The 19,095-nt window shown below is 40.8% G+C and overlaps 1 protein-coding gene and 1 long non-coding RNA gene across 2 annotated transcripts; one reads left to right on the plus strand and one right to left on the minus strand.

The window, feature by feature from the left end:
• Positions 1-3,334: 3,334 nt before the first annotated feature.
• ntrk2b (neurotrophic tyrosine kinase, receptor, type 2b) lies at positions 3,335-17,573 on the minus strand. Its single transcript, XM_058064460.2, has 18 exons — positions 17,328-17,573; positions 15,731-15,805; positions 14,862-14,933; positions 14,716-14,784; positions 14,488-14,639; positions 14,203-14,339; positions 13,210-13,342; positions 11,215-11,520; positions 11,109-11,126; positions 10,484-10,492; positions 10,348-10,376; positions 9,916-10,015; positions 9,430-9,618; positions 8,389-8,519; positions 8,127-8,299; positions 7,584-7,824; positions 6,190-6,348; positions 3,335-4,912 (listed from the first exon to the last, which is right to left on the minus strand). The coding sequence occupies exons 1-18, from the start codon at positions 17,516-17,518 to the stop codon at positions 4,727-4,729; spliced, it is 2,370 nt and encodes a 789-aa protein (XP_057920443.2). The 5' UTR covers positions 17,519-17,573; the 3' UTR covers positions 3,335-4,726.
• Positions 5,893-8,036, plus strand: LOC144901136 (uncharacterized). The gene is made up of 3 exons (XR_013629302.1): positions 5,893-5,961; positions 6,185-6,381; positions 7,647-8,036. It is a non-coding gene; the product is annotated as an uncharacterized LOC144901136 (long non-coding RNA).
• Positions 17,574-19,095: the final 1,522 nt, after the last annotated feature.

Raw genomic sequence — 19,095 nt, forward strand, 5'->3', positions numbered from 1 at the left:
CGCTTCACTTTTTCTACATTTTGTCATGTTACAGCCTCATTCCAAACTGAATTAAATTAATCTCTTACCTCAAAATTCTACACAAAATACTCCATTATGACAATGTGAAAAAAGATTTTTTTGACATGTTTTGAATTTATTAAAAATAGAAAACAAAAAAATCACATTTACATAAGTATTCACAGCCTTTGCCATGAAGCTCAAAATTGAGCTCAGGTGCATCTTTTTTCCACTTATCATCCTTGAGATCTTCCTACAGCTTAATTGGAGTCCACCTGAAGTAAATTCAGTTGATTGGACATGATTTGGAAATATAATAACTGTCTATATAAGGTCCCACAGTTGACTGTGCATGTCAGAGCACAAACACCAAGCATGAAGTCAAAAGAACTGTCTGTAGACCTGCGAGACAGGATTGTCTTCAGGCACAAATCTGGGGAAGGATACAGAAAAATTTCTGCTGCTTTGAAGGTCCCAATGAGCACAGTGGCCTCCATTATTCGTAAATGGAAGATGTTTGGAACCACCAGGACTCTTCCTAGAGCTGGCCGGCCTTCTAAACTGAGCGATCGGGGAAGAAGGGCCTTAGTCAGGGAGGTGACCAAGGCCCCGATGGTCACTCTGTCAGAGCTCCAGCGTTCCTCTGTGGAGAGAGGAGAGCCTTCCAGAAGGACAACCATCTCTGCAGCAATCCACCAATCAGGCCTGTATGGTAGAGTGACCAGACGAAAGCCACTCCTTAGTAAAAGGAACATGGCAGCCCGTCTGGAATTTGCCAAAAAGCACCTGAATGACTCTCAGACCATGAGAAACAAACTTCTCTGGTCTGATGAGACAAAGATTGAACTCTTTGGTGTGAATGCCAGGCGCCATGTTTGGAGGAAACCAGGCACTGCTCATCACCAGGCCAATACCATCCCTACAGTGAAGCATGGTCGTGGCAGCATCATGCTGTGGGGATGTTTTTCAGCAGCAGGAACTGGCAGACTAGTCAGGATAGAAGGAAAAATGAATGCAGCAATATATAGAGATATCCTGGATGAAAACCTGCTTCAGAGCGCTCTTGACCTCAGTAGACTGGTCATGTACCTTGACCATATAGACAGTAGACATTAGCACACAGCCAAGATCTCAAAAGATTGGCTTCAGAACCACTCCATGAATGTCCTGGAGTGGCCCAGCCAGAGTCCAGACTTGAATCCGATCGAACATCTCTGGAGAGATCTGAAAATGGCTGTGCACAGACGTCTCCCATCCAACCTGATGGAGCTTGAGACTTATTGCAAAGAAGAATGGGCAAAACTGCCTAAAGATAGGTGTGCTAAACTTGTGGGATCATATTCAAAAAGACTTGAGGCTGTAATTGCTGCCAAAGGTGGATCAACAAAGTATTAAGCAAAGGCTGTGAATACTTATGTAAATGTGATTTTTTTGTTATCTATTTTTAATAAATTCAAAACATGTAAAAAAAAAACTTTTTTCACATTGTCATAATGGAGGATTTTGTGTAGAATTTTGAGGTAAGAGATTAATTCAATTCAGTTTGGAATGAGGCTGTAACATGACAAAATGTAGAAAAAGTGAAGCACTGTGAATACTTTCCGGATGCACTGTATATCCCAGTTCTTGTTCATATCCTGTACATCTCCAGGGGGCTAAGCAACCCCCCCACCCCCCTCCCCGGTCCTCAGAACCTAGTGACGCCCTGGCACCAAGTTCTGGAACTACTACTACCAAGTTCTGGAACTAAGTATCTGGAACTATTTTTTTTGCTGAAAATTATTGTCCAACCCTCAATTTCTGATACGATATGTTTCACATGACACAACATCCTGTAGTGGAATGAACACTTGTGTTTTTATGCTGATATCGGGCCAATAAAAAGCATGTAGACATGGCACGTGCACATACTGTAAGACATACCACCTTTATTAAATACACAGTATCACAAGGAACATCTCCATTAATTGTGGTTAAGCTACTCACATGATGCACAAAGCATTTGATTGATTGATTGATAGAAGTTAGATTAAAGCAAGATTTAATCTGCCTGGAGAACAAACACACACGCACACATACACACACACACTCTTGCATCCGAGTGTACGTGGAAACGCACACACATCATTTCAGAGACACACACGGTAAGTAAAATTGATGAAAAGTGTCTTTTACCCTCCCCCCCTTTTACCACATATTTACAAAAACAATTAAGCCCCGCCCCCCCACGAGATAGATTACATTCAAAAGAGGTCCCCACTTTTTTTTTTGTTCTTAGATTACATTCAAAATAATATACGATTCATGATGCAAAATCACAGTTACTAATCTGAAAGGGGATCGAAAGGAGGCAATAGTCAAAAGAGGCCGGGGGGGTCTTTGAACTCTTCGCATGATCCCATCCCAGAATCTGTTAGCGAGCTCCCCATCACAGTGGAGAGAAGTAAGGAGGTCTTTTTTTTCCTTTTATGATTATTAATTTTGAAGGCTAAAACCAAGCTGATGGGAAAGTAAATATGACAATAGATCGGAGGGGGAATCGGAGAAAAGCGTACAGCGTTGCACAAATCAAACGGTATTTACATGGATTATGTATTGCCCGGCGGCCCATAACACTTCAAGAACAAGTTGGACGTCATACCTGCTTGGAACAGAGTATACTTGTAACGTAGCCTACGAGTCGTATACACAAGAACTGTACATGGTGGACAGCGGCTGGCTTATCTACAGCGGACAAAGTCGTACAAGAAGAAGAGGTTGTTTTGCGCTGTTTTTGTTATTCACAATGGGGGCTGAACTTGTGCGTTTTTTTTGGTGGGGGGGAACGGAAAAAAGCAAAGAGCGCTTAACCTATCGGCGAAGAGAATGGAATGTAGCTACAGTTTATTTTTTAACTTGAAATCGCTAAGCATGGAATAAAATATCATGATGATACATCACGTAAACGAATATTGGATAGCGATACGATACAGCGATACTGTTACGGCCTGACTATTGTGATACTGTTGCCAACACAGCAATTATCGTTGGCGTAATTGTACTGTGAATTACTATGTTATTCCAGATTGTGTCCAATTCTATACAATTACGCATGTTTTTTTTCCTATATATCAATTATCACGTAGAATATGATGGTGAGTAAATGTTGAGAGATGTTAATGAAAAAAATCATAACAATCCCCCCCTTTACCACGCAAATACACCCCCTAGCGGCTGTGTAGGGGGATGACATCAGAGCAATCCAATTGGACGCTTAGTTAAGTGCTTTGAGGCGATGCCGTGACATCATCGGTGCATCATTGCTTTGATCTTGCAGAAAAACGTCCAATATGTGATCACTGATTTTTTTTCAAGTCATGTAAATATGAACGACCACAAAGACACCTGAAAATTGCCTTTGTTGTCGTTCATATTTATATATATATTCATATATATATTCATATAACAAAAGTGCTCAGACAGCGCCACAGCTCGACCGTTGCGCCCCCCTCATAGCCACATTCGCCACAACACAACTTCAAATTATTATTATTCGGTTTCTCTTCTTCTCATGTAGACGTGTTTAGAAAGACACACAAATATGGGTCACTAATAACACATCTGAAAAAAAAGATGCTTTGCTGGTGGATTCAAAAATGAAATCGGTAAGAAACTAAATAAGCTGTGCTCATCTTTTTTTTTTCTTAGGAAGATACTCATCCTCATTTCCCTGTGCTTTTTAGGAAGTACATGAAATACATCTGCTTAGATGCCCCCCAACAACATTCAAAACACCACCTGGTAAGCTTTACGTGTACAAGGAGTGGCTCAAAAATATTGAAATACTTGGAAATAATAAATAATTTATCATCTAACATAATTGCACCATCAGAAAGGCATCATATATTATATTATTTTTTTTAAATAAATAACATATTTATAAAAACAAATTTGTCTAATATATAATTTATATAATTATTTAAATGGTATTTTTTGTGATTATTTTTCTTTGCTGAGGCATGTGAAGCATGTAAATATATATACATGTTGATTAAAAATAACTAAATATAAATGATAAAAACTTCCAAATACATAAATAAAAAACACACCATTTAATTAATTAATGATAATTTACTAAAACTACCCCAAAGCAAATTTTGTAATTTAGAGTATACTAATTAATCATTATTGTTGATATCATGCTATTGTGCAAAAAAAGGTTCTTGTAATGTATTCCAGTAACTTAACATTTTTAAGGTATTTTCACAAAGAGTTAAAAAAATTTTTTTTCAAATGTCAAAAAAAAAATCAGTCCAATATTTGAATTTTTAAAAATAAAACTGGAAAAATTCCAACGTGAAAACAAAAATGATCAGAATGGCTGTATAGATTTGTAATTATCCCTTTGTTCACTCGCTGAAAATATGCATACAACAGCCGCATTACGACAATATCCACGTTTATGTCTGTCATTGATGGTCTGAGTGCATGTCGGCGCCCCCTGTTGACAAATGCATGACCTTTTAAAGGGCCAGCCAACTTGATGCACAGTGCAGGGAAGCAAAAGCAAAGCAAAAACGACTCAAAATTTAAGGCTTTTTCTCAACGTAATGAGGACGGTTAACATTTACAGGAACATTTACAGCCAGGTACTGTACACAGTCACACGCCCTCCCTGCCACGTTTCTCTCTTTCTCTCTCTCTCTGACACACACACACACACACACACGTACTGTACAGCACCTCCTCAGCCCAGTATGTCCAGATAGACGGGGGAGGCCTTGGCCAGGCTCTGGAGCATTGCGTGGATCTCCTTGATGTTGAGCCTCATGTAGGGCTCCCTCTGCCAGCAGCCTAGCATCAGGTCGTACACCTCCTTGGGACAAGTGCGGGGCCGCTGGAGCACCCGCCCCTGCGTGATGCACTCGATCACCTGCAAGGTGCACGCCTTTTTACATTTGTCATTACATGGCGAAAGAAAATCATCTCAAATGGCAAAAAAAAAACCTAAACTGAAAAAAACTGAAATTCCATGAACAAAAGTGAAACAAATTGTGATGCACCATATTTTGTTAGCTAGCAAGTCATTTAGGAGTTAGTTACTTCCTGGTTCAGGTTGCTGTAAGCCTACTGGATCATACCATTGTTGATTCTGTGGTAGTTGAATGGGTCTATCATGGCTCGAAAACACACTTTTTAAACTGAAATACATTTCTCGAATAAAAGCAGAAAATAAGTCATAAAATGCAATACTACAATACAATGCAGGCTACTTCTTTGTTCGCTAAAGAAGATATAAAACGGCTGGATTGCACCATTCTTCATTCTGCAAAAGCCGAAAAAGAAATACACTGTTCGTTCATTAGTGGTTACCTACTTCCTGGTTCAGGTTGCTGTAAAACCACTGGATTTCTACCATTGTTCATTTTGGGGTCGTGGAATGGTTCTATCATGACTTATTTAAAAAAATGTAATACATTTGTCAAATAAAAGTAGACAAAAACTCCTAATGTTTACTATTTAGTTACTTAGCTAGTAGTTAGTAGTTAGCAAGCTACTTGTAAAGGAGCTAAAGACGACTGGATTGTACCATTTTTTTTAACTAGGCAAAAACAAAAACTAAATACACTCTATTTGGCTAGTTAGCAAGGTCTTAAGTAGTTGGCTTCTTCCTGGTTGCGGTTTTTGTAAGATGACTGGGTCGTACCATTGTTAATGCTGGGGTTCCATCATGACTCGAACCAGACCATACCATTATTAATTCTGGAGCGAGGGAATGATTTCATCATGACTCAAAAATACTTAAATATGAAGGTATTGCATTTGTTTTGTAGCAAGCTACAGTAGTAGTTAGCAGGTGGGAAATGTTTTTATTAATTAACTTATCATTTGCAAGTGGTAAGTTTTTGGCATCTTTTATTTAGTAGAAATAAATTCAAAGCTGAGAGCAATGTGTTGTAAACGAAGAATACGAGTATAAAGGTGAGTATATGGGTGTTTATTTCATGTCTACCGGGCTCCAATCAAGTTAAAACCCGTATTTAGGAAATTTTAAAACAGGTTTTCTATGCGAACATTTTTCATTTATTAAATCATAGCGTGCCAGACTCGTTTTTGTGTGTTTGTATATTAGCTAGCATGCTACTTCCTGGTTTGATGACTTTTCATGTCAATACTTATGTATGGATATATCATGATTTGACAGCTCACCTCATTGTTGGAGAGCTGGTACCAGGGCTGCTTGCCGTAAGTGAAGATCTCCCACAGGACGACGCCCAGACTCCACACGTCGCTCTCTGTGGTGAAGCGTCGGTACATGATGCTCTCTGGGGGCATCCAGCGGATGGGCAGCATCGTGTGACCTCCTACCTGCACACAGACAGTCAGGACGGCGGCCCACAGGTAAGTACATACAGCAAATGCAGTACATACAGTACACTCACTTGATTGATACAGTTGACACAGCACGCCTGGCCAGCAACCATCCATCTCACCTCAAAACTGAGTCAGCTTGACAGCTAAAATCACGGAAGTCTCAATGATGTACTACTATGCCAAAAACGATTATTAACTTTTTCACTTGAAAAAATATTAACTCACAAGAAGCTCAATCTGTTTCATTGAGTTTTAGATTGATTGATTTGGTCAACTAAAGCAGTTGCCAAGATTTGGCAAATATTCATTCTTTCATTAATTTATTACCGCTTTTCCTCACGAGGGTCGCGGGGGTCCTGGAGCCTATCCCAGCTGTCTTTGGGCGAGAGGTGGGGTACACCCTAGACTGGTCGCCAGCCAATCACAGGGCACATATAGACAAACAACCATTCACACTCACATTCATACCTATGGACAATTTGGAGTCGCCAATTAACCTAGCATGTTTTTGGAATGTGGGAGGAAACCGGAGTACCCGGAGAAAACCCACGCATGCACGGGGAGAACATGCAAACTCCACACAGAGATGGCCGAGGGTGGAATTGAACCCTGGTCTCCTAGCTGTGAGGTCTCTTTGCAAATATAAATAAAACAAAAAAGATGCAAAGAGAAGAAAAACTAAATAATCACTATTATAAGAATGTTTTTTTAAATTAATGATACATTATTTTAATTGATGGTATATATTGTATATATGTTTATTGCAATTTATAAAATAGAAGTTTAGAATAGCTGTGGTGTTGCACTGAAGCAGTTTTTATGTCCCCATAGTGAACAGCAGAGGGCGCCGTTGCACTCCATCTGTGTCCTATATACTGTATTGTGGCACAGTACTGTAGTAGCAGCGTTAGGTGCTCATATAAAGAAAGTGTAATCCCCTCGTGGCATTACAGATAATAAGCGGCTCTTTTAACTGATGCTTCGCCTACAAGATGAAGTCTTTCTAATGAAAGAAGAATTAACTATTTGCTCAGTGGAAGAAACGTAAGCCGCCCGTGCATTTTTGCACTGTCGGCCATCATTACCATAGAGACTATAAACGTATGCAGATGATAGAATTTACATTTAAATTGTATTAAAACAGCCAGTTTAAAAGAGTCATTTGGGGTCGAATATAAATCATCTCTTATTGGGGCTTTTAAATGAGATGAGGTTCGCCATGAACTCACTCTGTAATAGTCTGTGCTGTAAACGTCTCTGGACATGCCAAAGTCTCCGATCTTGACCAGCAGGTTCTCCCCGACCAGGCAGTTCCTGGTGGCCAGGTCTCTGTGGACAAAGTGCTGCGAGGCCAAGTAGACCATGCCGGCCGCAATCTGCTGGGCGATGTGCAGCATTTGGGACTGGGTCAGCTCCACCAGGATGCTATGCTGGCTGTCAGCCATCAGAACCGCATCGGGGCCATGAGACCTGCATGCATAGCGACACCGTATCAACTGAATCCATAAATTAACTACTCTCATTGATTAATCAACAATTAATTCATTTACTATCCCTAAAACGGATGTATGAAGAACTGTAAATAATGGAGACTGACCAAAAAAACCTATAAAATCATGAAGCATACATCAATGAACAAATAAATCTAATAATATTTTCCATTGACTATTTAATGGAAATAATGACAAAAATGTGATGATGTGCCACATAAGTATATTATGTCACATAATCTCATCATTGTGCATGACTGACCCTCCACACTACGGCTCTACCTGAGGAACTTGTTGAGGTCGCCATGTTTCATATATTCAAAGACCATGATGAGAGGGTCGCTCTCCACACACACGCCGTAGAAAGTGACTATGTGCTCGTGCTGCAGGTTGGTGAGGAGCTCTGCCTCTCGGTAGAAGTCTGCCCGCCCGCTCTCGCTGGCCTCCTTCAGAGTCTGACACGTATGGATCGATAAGGGCTCACTCGCCGAATGACACGTGCGTTGATTGATTATTGATTATTGGAGTCAGCCGCTTCCTGTACCTTCACGGCCACGTGGATCTTTTCATAGTCGGGGGTCAGGTTGTAGCACTCGGCCAAAAAGACCTTGCCGAATGCGCCCTCACCGAGCTCCCGCTTCAAGACAATGTTGTGTCTCTTGATGTGCTGGACGACTGGAAAGCAGAAAAAGACATCCCATCAAACAAGTCATTATGATCTTATGTGTGTATAGCTAAATATATAGTCATTATGTAACCTAAATTCAGGTGTAAGCTGCACCCACTAAACTTTGAGGAAAAAACTGATTTGTAAACCAAACTATAATCCGCACATTTTCACGAGAGCCAGGCAGTTCTTTATTTGATTAGAGCCAAACAAGCTATGACTCGCAACGAGCCCGTCAACCCATTGGATGTTGCGGGAGGTCACTCAATATAGCAGTTCGACTCATGGTTTTATCTTAACAACGCAGAAATATACAAACATGTACCAATATGTGTTTAAATTGGGGGAAAAAAACATTGTAACATTTTTAACAGTTTTTCTATTTGGTTTGAGAAATGTCCACCAGAGGCTGACGTCATTGCAGCAGCCCAATAAATGGGAAAACTTTAATCATCACTTATTTTTCATTTTAAACACATATTGGTGCAAGTTTGTATGTTTCTCAGGTATACCATTTGTATGTTAAGTCGCTGTGTAATGAGTTTAGTGCGTAAGATGACACAGTGAGTCAAACTGTTATACTGTTGTATACATAATGCTTTCAGCTGTAGCTGCAATGATATATAGAATGATTGTTGAAATATCCAATAATTGGCAGCTAGCACAGAATAAGCACTGTTACATGTAATGTAAAATTAATTTCAATATTGAAACGTCACAGAAAGCATTGATTAATCGAAAATGCCCCCCCCCCCCTTTCTAACAGCCAGCAGTAATTCTTACTAAGTGGGCCTCCTGTAGCCCGACCCCATCATGCGCCAGACTAAATCCGGCATCCAGGCCTTTCACGCCACCTTTGGATTTATCCGAAGAGATGGGGGTTACCAGATACGTCTGCATCGCAGGGCAGTTACTCACACGTGTCAGGTTTCAGCATGCTGCCCGAGTTGCCGAAGTACTGCGGGTTCTCAATGACAGGAATCTTTGTCATCCCGATGATCACTGCATCTGGACCCATTTCGGAGGACGACGGGGTGTTGTTGCCATTGGAGACGTGATGGAGAGGGCTGGCGGAGTCGTCGTCGTTGCTGATGACTGAGGAGGAGCCTGACAAGACGCAGAGGAGGAGTAGGAGGGTGAGTGTAGCAATGTATAACAGTGGAGTAACACTGTAAAGACATAGTAACCAGCACTTCAATGCAACTCTTACTGAAAAAAACAAATTATAAATTATAGATTAAAAGAAAAATCTTACTATATTTATTTTGACTAATCTGTATTATAATTTTGTATTTATATTTTTTTTAAATAAAATTAGTCAGACTAAAATCAAGTCAGTCTATCAACTATTTCAACATTTTTGACATCCAGTGAGGCCAAAATCACACAGTTAAAGGAACTCACCTTTTATTCCAAACTTGGTGTTTCTTCCATATTTGAGAATGATGACCATAAGAACACAGCCAGTCAATGCCACTGCGGCAATTCCCACGATGACGTAAACCTGAAAGTAAAACTGATTAATTACATTGTAAGTATAAAGGTAATCCAAAAACCTAATATTACTAATAAATGTATGTGTCATGATAGGAAAACTGGATTAATAAGATAAACATAATAAAATATTTTTTTTGTTTTTTTATGCCATAGAGTGGATGGAATATAGCTGCCCCATATCATGCTGTGACTGACTCAAGAGCACCTCTCCTGGTTGCAGTCATCTAGTGCACTCTATTTTGCCTCAAGCGCTTCAATTAATCAACAGAATTCATTCATCACTATTATCGGTGATTATCCTCATTCCTTATCCTCGAACGATGGATGAAAATCACTTACAGCAATGCTATCGTCCAGCAGCGGCGTGTCTGAAAGAAAGGAAAATTCCACTGTAAGCCATTGATACCAATGCTAAAAAAATAATTCATATAACAGTTAATATATAACAGTTAACAGTAAAAAAAAAAAGGCCTACCAGTCGTGTCTGGACAGCAGAGGAACCGCGCAGCCATGGACCCAATCAGTACACGGACATGATGGAAGACATGGAGGAATTGATTTAAAGTTGTTATAGAGTTACAGTGGAGCTATATAAAGGAAAACTGCACTTTTGGGGGAATTTTGCCCGTCACCCACAATCCCAAGGACGTATTTGGCTTTCCCTTCTCTGTGCAGTCTCATGCTGGCAGTTTACATATCTGAAGAGGAGGATTCTGCTCTAAGAGACTTCATACCAATGAACGAAGAATCCCCAAATCAACTGGAAAAAACGCCCCAGGCCAGCTGGACCAGACGGACAACTGCCCATCGATTAGGTCAACATGATATTGATTTTTGGAGCATATAGCGCTTGATATCCCAGCTGTATACACAGTCAATGTAGCCGTGTCACTATGCCGGACGCTAGTTCCTCGGTGTTAGCACCTACAATAACAATGTCACTATAGCTTGGTCAATACAGTATGTCAATAGATTTTGGATGGTTGTTCGAGGGCTTTACAGGTGGAATAGGTGAATCCGCACAGAAAAGGGAAAGATGTGTTCATGTCTCCAAATTCCAAAAAAGAGCAGTTTTCATTCAATGGTGAAAAGTTACTTACAATAGTAGAAAGAATCTTCTGCAGAAAAGAAACACAAGGCATATGTTAGCCAATTGTTTAAAAGATGCAAAGCAATTTGACGAAGTCAAGAAGAACTCATGGAGACCTGTGTGGTCTAACGGTGGGTCGATAAACTGGGCCTTGACTTTCTTCTCATCCCTCCCATACTCGTTCTTGGCCACCAGCCTGTACACGCCATTGTGGATGTGCGTGGGGTTGACCAACTGCAGGCAGCCGTGGTACTCGCTGTTGAAGGTCTGGTGGTACATGGTGCGGATGTAGTCCTGCTCCTGGAGGGTCACGTTCCCGAAGTACCACTGCAGTTCGGGCTTAGGGTTGCCGGTCACACTGAAGGGGATGCACCAGTGGTGGCCCTGCTCTGGTTCCAACAGCTGCAGGATGGTGGGGGCGACTAATGATGGAGGCAATTGTAACAGGAAGAGTCGTCACAGGGTTGGCAGGAAGTAAACACAGAGAGGAGGAGCCAGAAGGAAAAACAACATTCAAAGGCTAAGAGTGGAGATGTTGATGTAAGGACACAAACGTTAGCAATGGTTAATTGCGGAAATGTTGTTGGGTGCAATAAACATCGACGATGATGGAAAAAATGAGGCAAAAAAGTATGGTGACATTTTGAGGATTAGCACTAGCTAAGAGTAGCAACATTTTGGGGGGTATCAAATATGGAGACCAACATTAGCACAAGCAAATATTTGAGATGTTTATGGACGTTATTGAGTATGGAGACAAACATTATTTGAGGGAACATTTTAGGGGTGCTTCAGTCCCCTTAAAATGTTCTTAAGCACCCCTAAATCATTTTATATTTTTTATAGATTACTTTTAATTTTTTCATTGATTTTTTTTTAGGTTTTACAAAAAAAAATCTGACTAATTTCATATAATAGGGCAAAAGCAGGCTAATAAGCAAGCCAATAAGCAGGCTAATACTAGCCTACTACTACTACTACTACTAGTAGTGGTAATAATCAGAAAAAGAATAATGATGATAGTAATAATAATGGGCTAATGAATAATATAATAATGATTATTATATCATTGATCACTGTCCACTGGACAGAATTATGTGTACTTGTGTAAATTTAATGGTGGCCTAAAACAATTGAGTATCTCTACTAAATCTGTCCAAAAGTGGGAAAGTTACGTCCCGGTTCTTGTTTGTTATTGTTATTGTTTTTTTGATTTTTTGGAAGGTCTACTACATTCATTCATAGCCTGTGCATCTCCAGGGGGCTAAGCCCCCCCGTCCTCAGAACCTAGTCACGCCCCTGTTGAAGGATCTAAAATTTGGTCAGTTATAGAGACCAACATTAACACTAACACTAACATTAACACTAGCAAAGATTTGAAATAAATTAAATATAGACTTGATTAGTGGAAATAATGATTGGTGTTTCCAAGGATGGGGACATTGGCACCGAGATAAAAATTAGAACAAGCTCACTGTGGCAATGTTTTCGGAGTGGAATATTACAGACAAACATTAGCAGTAGCAAAAATCGCCCGAGGTTATCGAGTATGGGGACTAACACTAGCAATGGCTATGACTAGAAACATTTTTGGTGATACCAAAATTAGCGCGAGCAAAGATTAGACATGTTGTTGGCGATGATCGAGAATATTGATAAACGTTAACACGAGCAAGGATTTTAAGTGTTGTCGGAAGTTGTGGAGTATGGAAAGAAAAGTGCTTTGGGTAAGAGTAGGAGTTTCCATGAATGGAAACCGACCTCGTCTGAACTTTTGTTATTGAGTATGGAAACAAAAAGATCACTGGATAAGCATTCCCTGTGTTTTGGGAGGGTACCAAGGTTGGAGACAAACATTAGCAGTAGCAAATATGGAAGAGGAGACACGGCGAAGCTTCATAGGAGGAAGAGTAATGGACAGGAAACATGGAGAAGTCAATAAGATCAGCAGTGGCGGTAATGAAAACAAACTGAGGAGCACTCTGCTTCCACTGGAAAAAAACAACATTTACAAGACGACCTCAGAGGAAATTAGACAAATGAAACCTGAAAATGTAATTTCTAAAAGACGTATGCTAATATGGGTGAACATGAACAACAAAGGGCCTTACAGAGAATATTCAGCTGCAGTGTGGCCTCCGTCTGACCGACCATGTTCTCAGCGCTGCAGACGATCAGCCTGCCGTTATCTTCTGAAGAAAGGTCTGATAAGGTCAGACTATGCGCCATATCCATAGGCTTGATCTGTAACCGTAGCATTGCGTAATTACTTACTGTAAATGTCCTCTTGTGTCTAATTCATGTGATCTTGAAGAAACAACAACAGTCCAATAAAAGTTAGCTTAGTTCGCGCTTTTGTTATTGTTGTCAGGCTAACGCTAATGCTAACATTTGACATTCATTTGCCTCCTGAATAAGCTAACTTTGTTTTGCCGTGTGTGATATAACATGTGTTGATTGTTTGGCTCTCCGGAACATGCTAAGGAAGTTAGCTTCTCCAGCCCCCCCATTGGTGTGTTTGAAGGCTATCAGCTAGTGTAGTTGTTGTTTGGTGTTAGCATATGAGCTACAGCAATGAATGGTAGTATAGTAGTTGTTTAAGCTTTAGACGCACATTATAGTCTATTCATTTTTCAAATGTGGCTTGATCATAAATTCATGCTTTACATTCACACTTTCCCCACAGTATTGCAGAACCTAGCACAAAACATACGACTAGAATGTTTGAACTTTTCTGGAACTTCAGGTAATGATGTATTTTGAAGAGAAGCTTAACACCGAAAGCTTTTTTAAGCAAAGGCCCCATTTTTAAATAGGACATTTAACCGGGACTATTACTGATCACTCGTGATTGGCTCCTGCCAAAGAAAGCACTACCGATTTAAATGAGTAGTAGTAGTTCTGATTAAATTAGAACATAACCATAAATGATCCACACCACTGTATAAACCGCAGGGTTTAAAGTAACGGTTTATACCCCAGAAATGACGCTAAGTCTCCCCTTTCTACTCTCCCATTGGCTGGACCATTGGCTTCCTTCCTCTTTCTTTTTGTAGGTCCAAATCCTACGAAGCCATCAAGACCAAGAACCTTGAGGGACTCACGTCGGAGCGAGAGGAAATCATGTAAACGTTCCACAGGATCTCTGGAGGAGGTGAGCCCGACGCCCTGCACACAGCTTTGACATTACCCCCCTCCATCTCAGTCACCACCGTGGGGGTGACCTCTACTTGGGGAACCACTGCAGGACACAAGCAAAGAGAGTCTTAACTTCACGTGTGGGGGAAATTTTAAACGACATCGATTGACTTCTAGCTTTCAGGAAGCTTCTGTCAGCGCCCCCGCATCGGATACGCAGCGTTGCTTATTATAACACGGTTTCACGTTACCGCAGTCGGGCGGAGTGAGCGCGGCGAAGGCCTTTGCTGCTCCTCTATCATCTATGCATTTCAGATCCTGCCCTTCCGATTCCTCTTGGCTCCTCAGTTTGATCCATACATTCTCACACACACAATCCAGAGGGTTTCCAGATAGCAGGAGCCTACAGAATCAAGAAAACAACACATGAGATGTAACGCAGTCGTTTTGAGACAAATGTGGAAATTTGTGCCGCTTACGAATAGGTGGCATTAAAGTTCTGAAAAGTCCTCCATGACAACGTTGACAGGTTGTTGTCTCGCAGGTTTCTACGAGAAAAATCTTGCGTCAGGCCAGCCATGTGAAGCAGTATGTTACGTCAATGAATTTGTACATGTTTTCTTACACATATTGGAGTCTCGTATTGTTGTAAAATGCGTCCGAGGATATGGACATCAGTCTGGTCTTTGTCACTGTGCTGTTGGAAGGGAGGATGAAAGATTAAATATACCTTAGTGTGCAATAGTCTTTGCAATGGCGTGTTAATAAAACTGTACGGTGTTTTATTGCTGCTTATAGACATGCGGTGCCATTATGATTCTAGTCGGTTCTTTCATGTAATCTTCCTCAGCCAGTTTGGTGGAAATTGATTCTTTTAAAAAACTGCATCTGTTACTACTGTTACTAATAGGACCTGCTTAAGTCGGTACCGACGACACTGATATACACTGATAGATATGATAAGAAGTTATGTATACTTCAAGAAAAAACTGCATCTCAGCTCCTTAAAGCCTACTTTAAGGAGCTGAGATGCCTACTAAGCCTACTATTCATTTGATCTTCTGTCTTCGTTTTTTTCAAATATTTCATCTTTTTTCTGAAATAGTATCTTTGCATTTTTTTGTAATAGCATGACTTTATCCCCATAAAGTATTGACTTTATCCATATAATATTATAATTTCACCCCCACCTAATTTCCCCAAAATGACTTGACTTTTTATTGTTTTGATTTTGGCTTTATTCTGATTAAACTACAGCTTTTTTCCTCATTTCTGCTGTTGTTTATCTCAACTTTCTGGTTGTAAATTGTTTTCTCGTAATTCTGACTTTATTCCCATTATATTTTGATTAGATCCTGGTAATATTACAACTTTTCCACAACCTAATTTTCCAAATATTCCAACCCTAGTCATTGTTTTGGATTCTGCTGTATTTGTGTTTTGGACTTTCACACAGTATCAATACTACGTGACCACTGCACTTGCAGTACTTACAGGTTCCGTAGGTTGATGTAGTGCCTCAAACTGTTGTCGTTGAGTTCAAACAGCCTGTTTTGATTGGCAATGTATCTGTCGGGACATAGACAGCAGACAAATGCTGGTTACTGCATGATGGCTGAGACGATGTCTTTAACACTTTTGCATGCACTCCAGTGGGAATTCAGGTTATTGATTACGTAGTGACCGCCAGCAACCTTGATTTTTTTCTCTCTTTTTCACTTATTTGATTGTTTACACCCTTCATTTGACTGCATATGTCTTTTTTCCCCCAAATATCTGATTCATTTGAATTTGTGAAGCAGCTAAATTGGCAAAAAAAAATGGCACAAAAATATGAGACTGAGCTGTTGTTGAGCATGAGGTCATGGTGAGTGCACACGGCTTTGTATTTCAACTTTTACTCTGCGGTGCTTAGCTTCAAAAATTCAGTAAAAAATTCCAAACAAAACCCAAACTACCTGACTTGCCGCTTCCTTGAACGTCAGAAAAGCACTTCCTGTTTTATGTTTTTTGTCTGAATGTGAGTGTGAATGGTTGTTTGTCTATATGTGCCCTGTGATTGGCTGGCCACCAGTCCCCCGCCTCTCGCCCGAAGACAGCTGGGATAGGCTCCAGCACCCCCATGATCCTCGTGAGGATAAGCGGTAGAAAATGAATGAATTAATGAATTTTTACATTGTATGTCCTGAATGTGAATAAGATTGGAGCGAGGGCAACAGCCTGACTCTCCACTTCTTTAAACATCATAAAAGTGTGCGTACTTTTATTATACAGCAGTTCACTTCTTTTTACATGCACGTGACACTGGTTATACAGTTACTAACCCTGCAGAAATTATTACTGTCCTATAGGGAACTTGTTTCATCTCGATGTGAAATGTTGATACTCCTCAACTGTTGACTGGGATTGGTGCCTGATTGTAGACTACTATGGATTAAAAATCCCGTTTTCTATATAGTTCATGTCGCTCAAGGCGATGAGGGTCATTTTACACACTTCAAGGTGCCATGCATACTTGTGCAGCTACTGTATTTAGTACATCTGGCCTATACACACACACACACACACACATTGACGCACATGCACAGAGGAGGGCTACACACACTAGCTTTAGCGACGCAATCTCATGTGTCATCTGTCAACAATGTGTGCACCTATTAGGGGACGGGGGGGGGGCGTTCACGTTGACGGCCCTCCATCGACTCCGAAATCAGGGCCTGGTAGATGTATTCACATTTTTTTTTAGAAAGAGCTGCTTTGTAAATCCAAATAAGCATGGGCGCGCACTGCACGACCATTGCACGCGCGTGCTCACACACACACGCGCAGCATCGCCGCTCGTAGCACGCGCAGCCTCGATCTCCACACACACACACATTGCATGATTTGACGTGTTGTCGTAATGAAATGATATAAATACTGATGGATATTAACAGAATGAGGAGACGAGGGGGGTGGGGGTGTTACATGATCACCTTCATCCTTCTAATATGCCATCCTCCTCATCGTCGTCACGCCGTCAAAAGGTGGCTCCTTACGCGTCGCATCCTAATAACTTCACACACACACACACACACACACATGAGCTTACATCTCTGTGATGTTTTCCATGTCGTCCAGCGTGAGCAGCGGGAAATCCTCGATGCCCGGTTCGGGATCGACGCAAACAATCCTGGAGATGGTGCAGGTGCAGGACTCGGGGCAGGCAGCGCTCGGTCCCCACATTCCATGCAGCACAGCCGCTAGAAAGAACCCGAGGCGAGCCATGCCATGCCAGTCCATCGCAGCTCCGAACCTCTTACCCTCCCACCAAAAAAACCCAACCAAACAAACAAAAAAACACCCACCCACCCCCGAGTAAATGCCAAATTGGATCAAAACCCCCCTCCTTCTCGCTCCTCAATTGCTGCTTTTATTTGATCCTTTCCTCCAGCCCCTGCAGGGTTTGAAGGAATCAAGATGCCATGGACCGGCCTGGCCGTGTCTGCAGAGCCGATTCACACGACACACACCGTGGAAGGAAGGTGTCAAGTGCTCCGGCAGTGTCCTGCTTCTTGGTGGTGTTGGTGGTGATGCTGTCTCACTCCTCCATGCATGCAGAGCGCTCGCCTAGATACCCCCCTCCCTTTTTTGCCTTGTAAAAACAAATATGACGTGTTCCAGATGTTTGGAGATCAATAGGCAGGCAGGCTGGCTGGCTGTCCCCCCCCCCACCCTCCCCTCTCGCTCCTTTCCTCCCACCTCTCGCCAAGAGAGATCTCTCTCACATGCAAGGTGATGATGATGGGGATGTGTCGGGAGGAAGACTACACCTGCATTGTTTATTACCTCAACACACACCTTCCAATGCAACTGGCAATGATAACCTAAATATTAAGTACACCTGCACCCCATCCCAGGATGCAAACTTCTCTGTTAGTTATACTATAACACACACACACACACACACACCAACAATAACAGTGCAAGCTCAACACACACAAACAGTGTGACGTCCATGTTTGACGCACAAGAACTACACTAGCTCGTGAAAAACAATCACTTGTCTGCAAACCTACCAAAATAAAACATACGAATTTCCCCAAGGTGGGATTCCTTCTTATAAATGGAATATTTTTGTACAAAGCCTGTTTACAACCCAAATATAGCATTATTGGAGCTCTGTGGACATTAAATAACACCCCTATAGTCACCTTTACACTCATATATTCTGTAATAAAACACATTGTGTGGTGTGATTGGTGTGGGGTGTGTTACTGTAAAGGTGTTCTCTATGGGAAGTGAAGTTGGGGGTTCGGAGTTGAGTTTTAGTATCAACCAACAGAATAAAGTTGTAAATTTACAATGTTTAAAGTCATATATTAAAAAAAAGACTGTTCTGATATTATGAGAATTAGGTAGTAAATTTATAAGAATAAAGTGGTGAGTTTATGAGGAAAAAAGTCATACATTTATGAGAATAAAGTTGTAAATTAAGGAGAAAAAAAGTAGTAAATTTAAACAGGTGTAATATTATGAGAATAGAGTTGAATAGAGTCTAATTTATGAGTTAGTCATATGTTTATGAGACAAAAATGTTGTCAATTTATGAGGATACATTTACCAGACAAATGTCAAAAATTTACAAAAAACAGTCATGATATTATGAGAGTAAAGTTGTAAATTTGACAGAATAAAGGTGTGTGTTTATGAGAAAAAAATGTAATAAATGTATGAGAATAAAGTCGTAAATTTAAGATGTGTGACTATTTAAGTTACGCATTTAATCCGTCAAATGAATCCAGCAGATGAAGACATTTCATACACAACATTTAAGGTTGTGAATAATATGAAACCACACATTTTGGAGCAGCCTTTTA

This window comes from Doryrhamphus excisus, linkage group LG10 (genome assembly GCF_037039965.1).
Source record: "Doryrhamphus excisus strain RoL-2023G ecotype Guam linkage group LG10, RoL_Dexc_Guam_v1.1, whole genome shotgun sequence".
Taxonomy (NCBI): domain Eukaryota; kingdom Metazoa; phylum Chordata; class Actinopteri; order Syngnathiformes; family Syngnathidae; genus Doryrhamphus; species Doryrhamphus excisus.

Coding starts and splice junctions, on each gene's coding strand:
- ntrk2b (XM_058064460.2), bottom strand. CDS start 17,518: ATGGACTGGCATGGCATGGCTCGCCTCGGGTTCTTTCTAGCGGCTGTG. Junction 9,619..9,915: donor CACCAAGTTTGGAATAAAAG/GTGAGTTCCTTT, acceptor GCGTCTTGTCAG/GCTCCTCCTCAGTCATCAGC. Junction 7,825..8,126: donor GACCTCAACAAGTTCCTCAG/GTAGAGCCGTAG, acceptor CTATGCATGCAG/GTCTCATGGCCCCGATGCGG.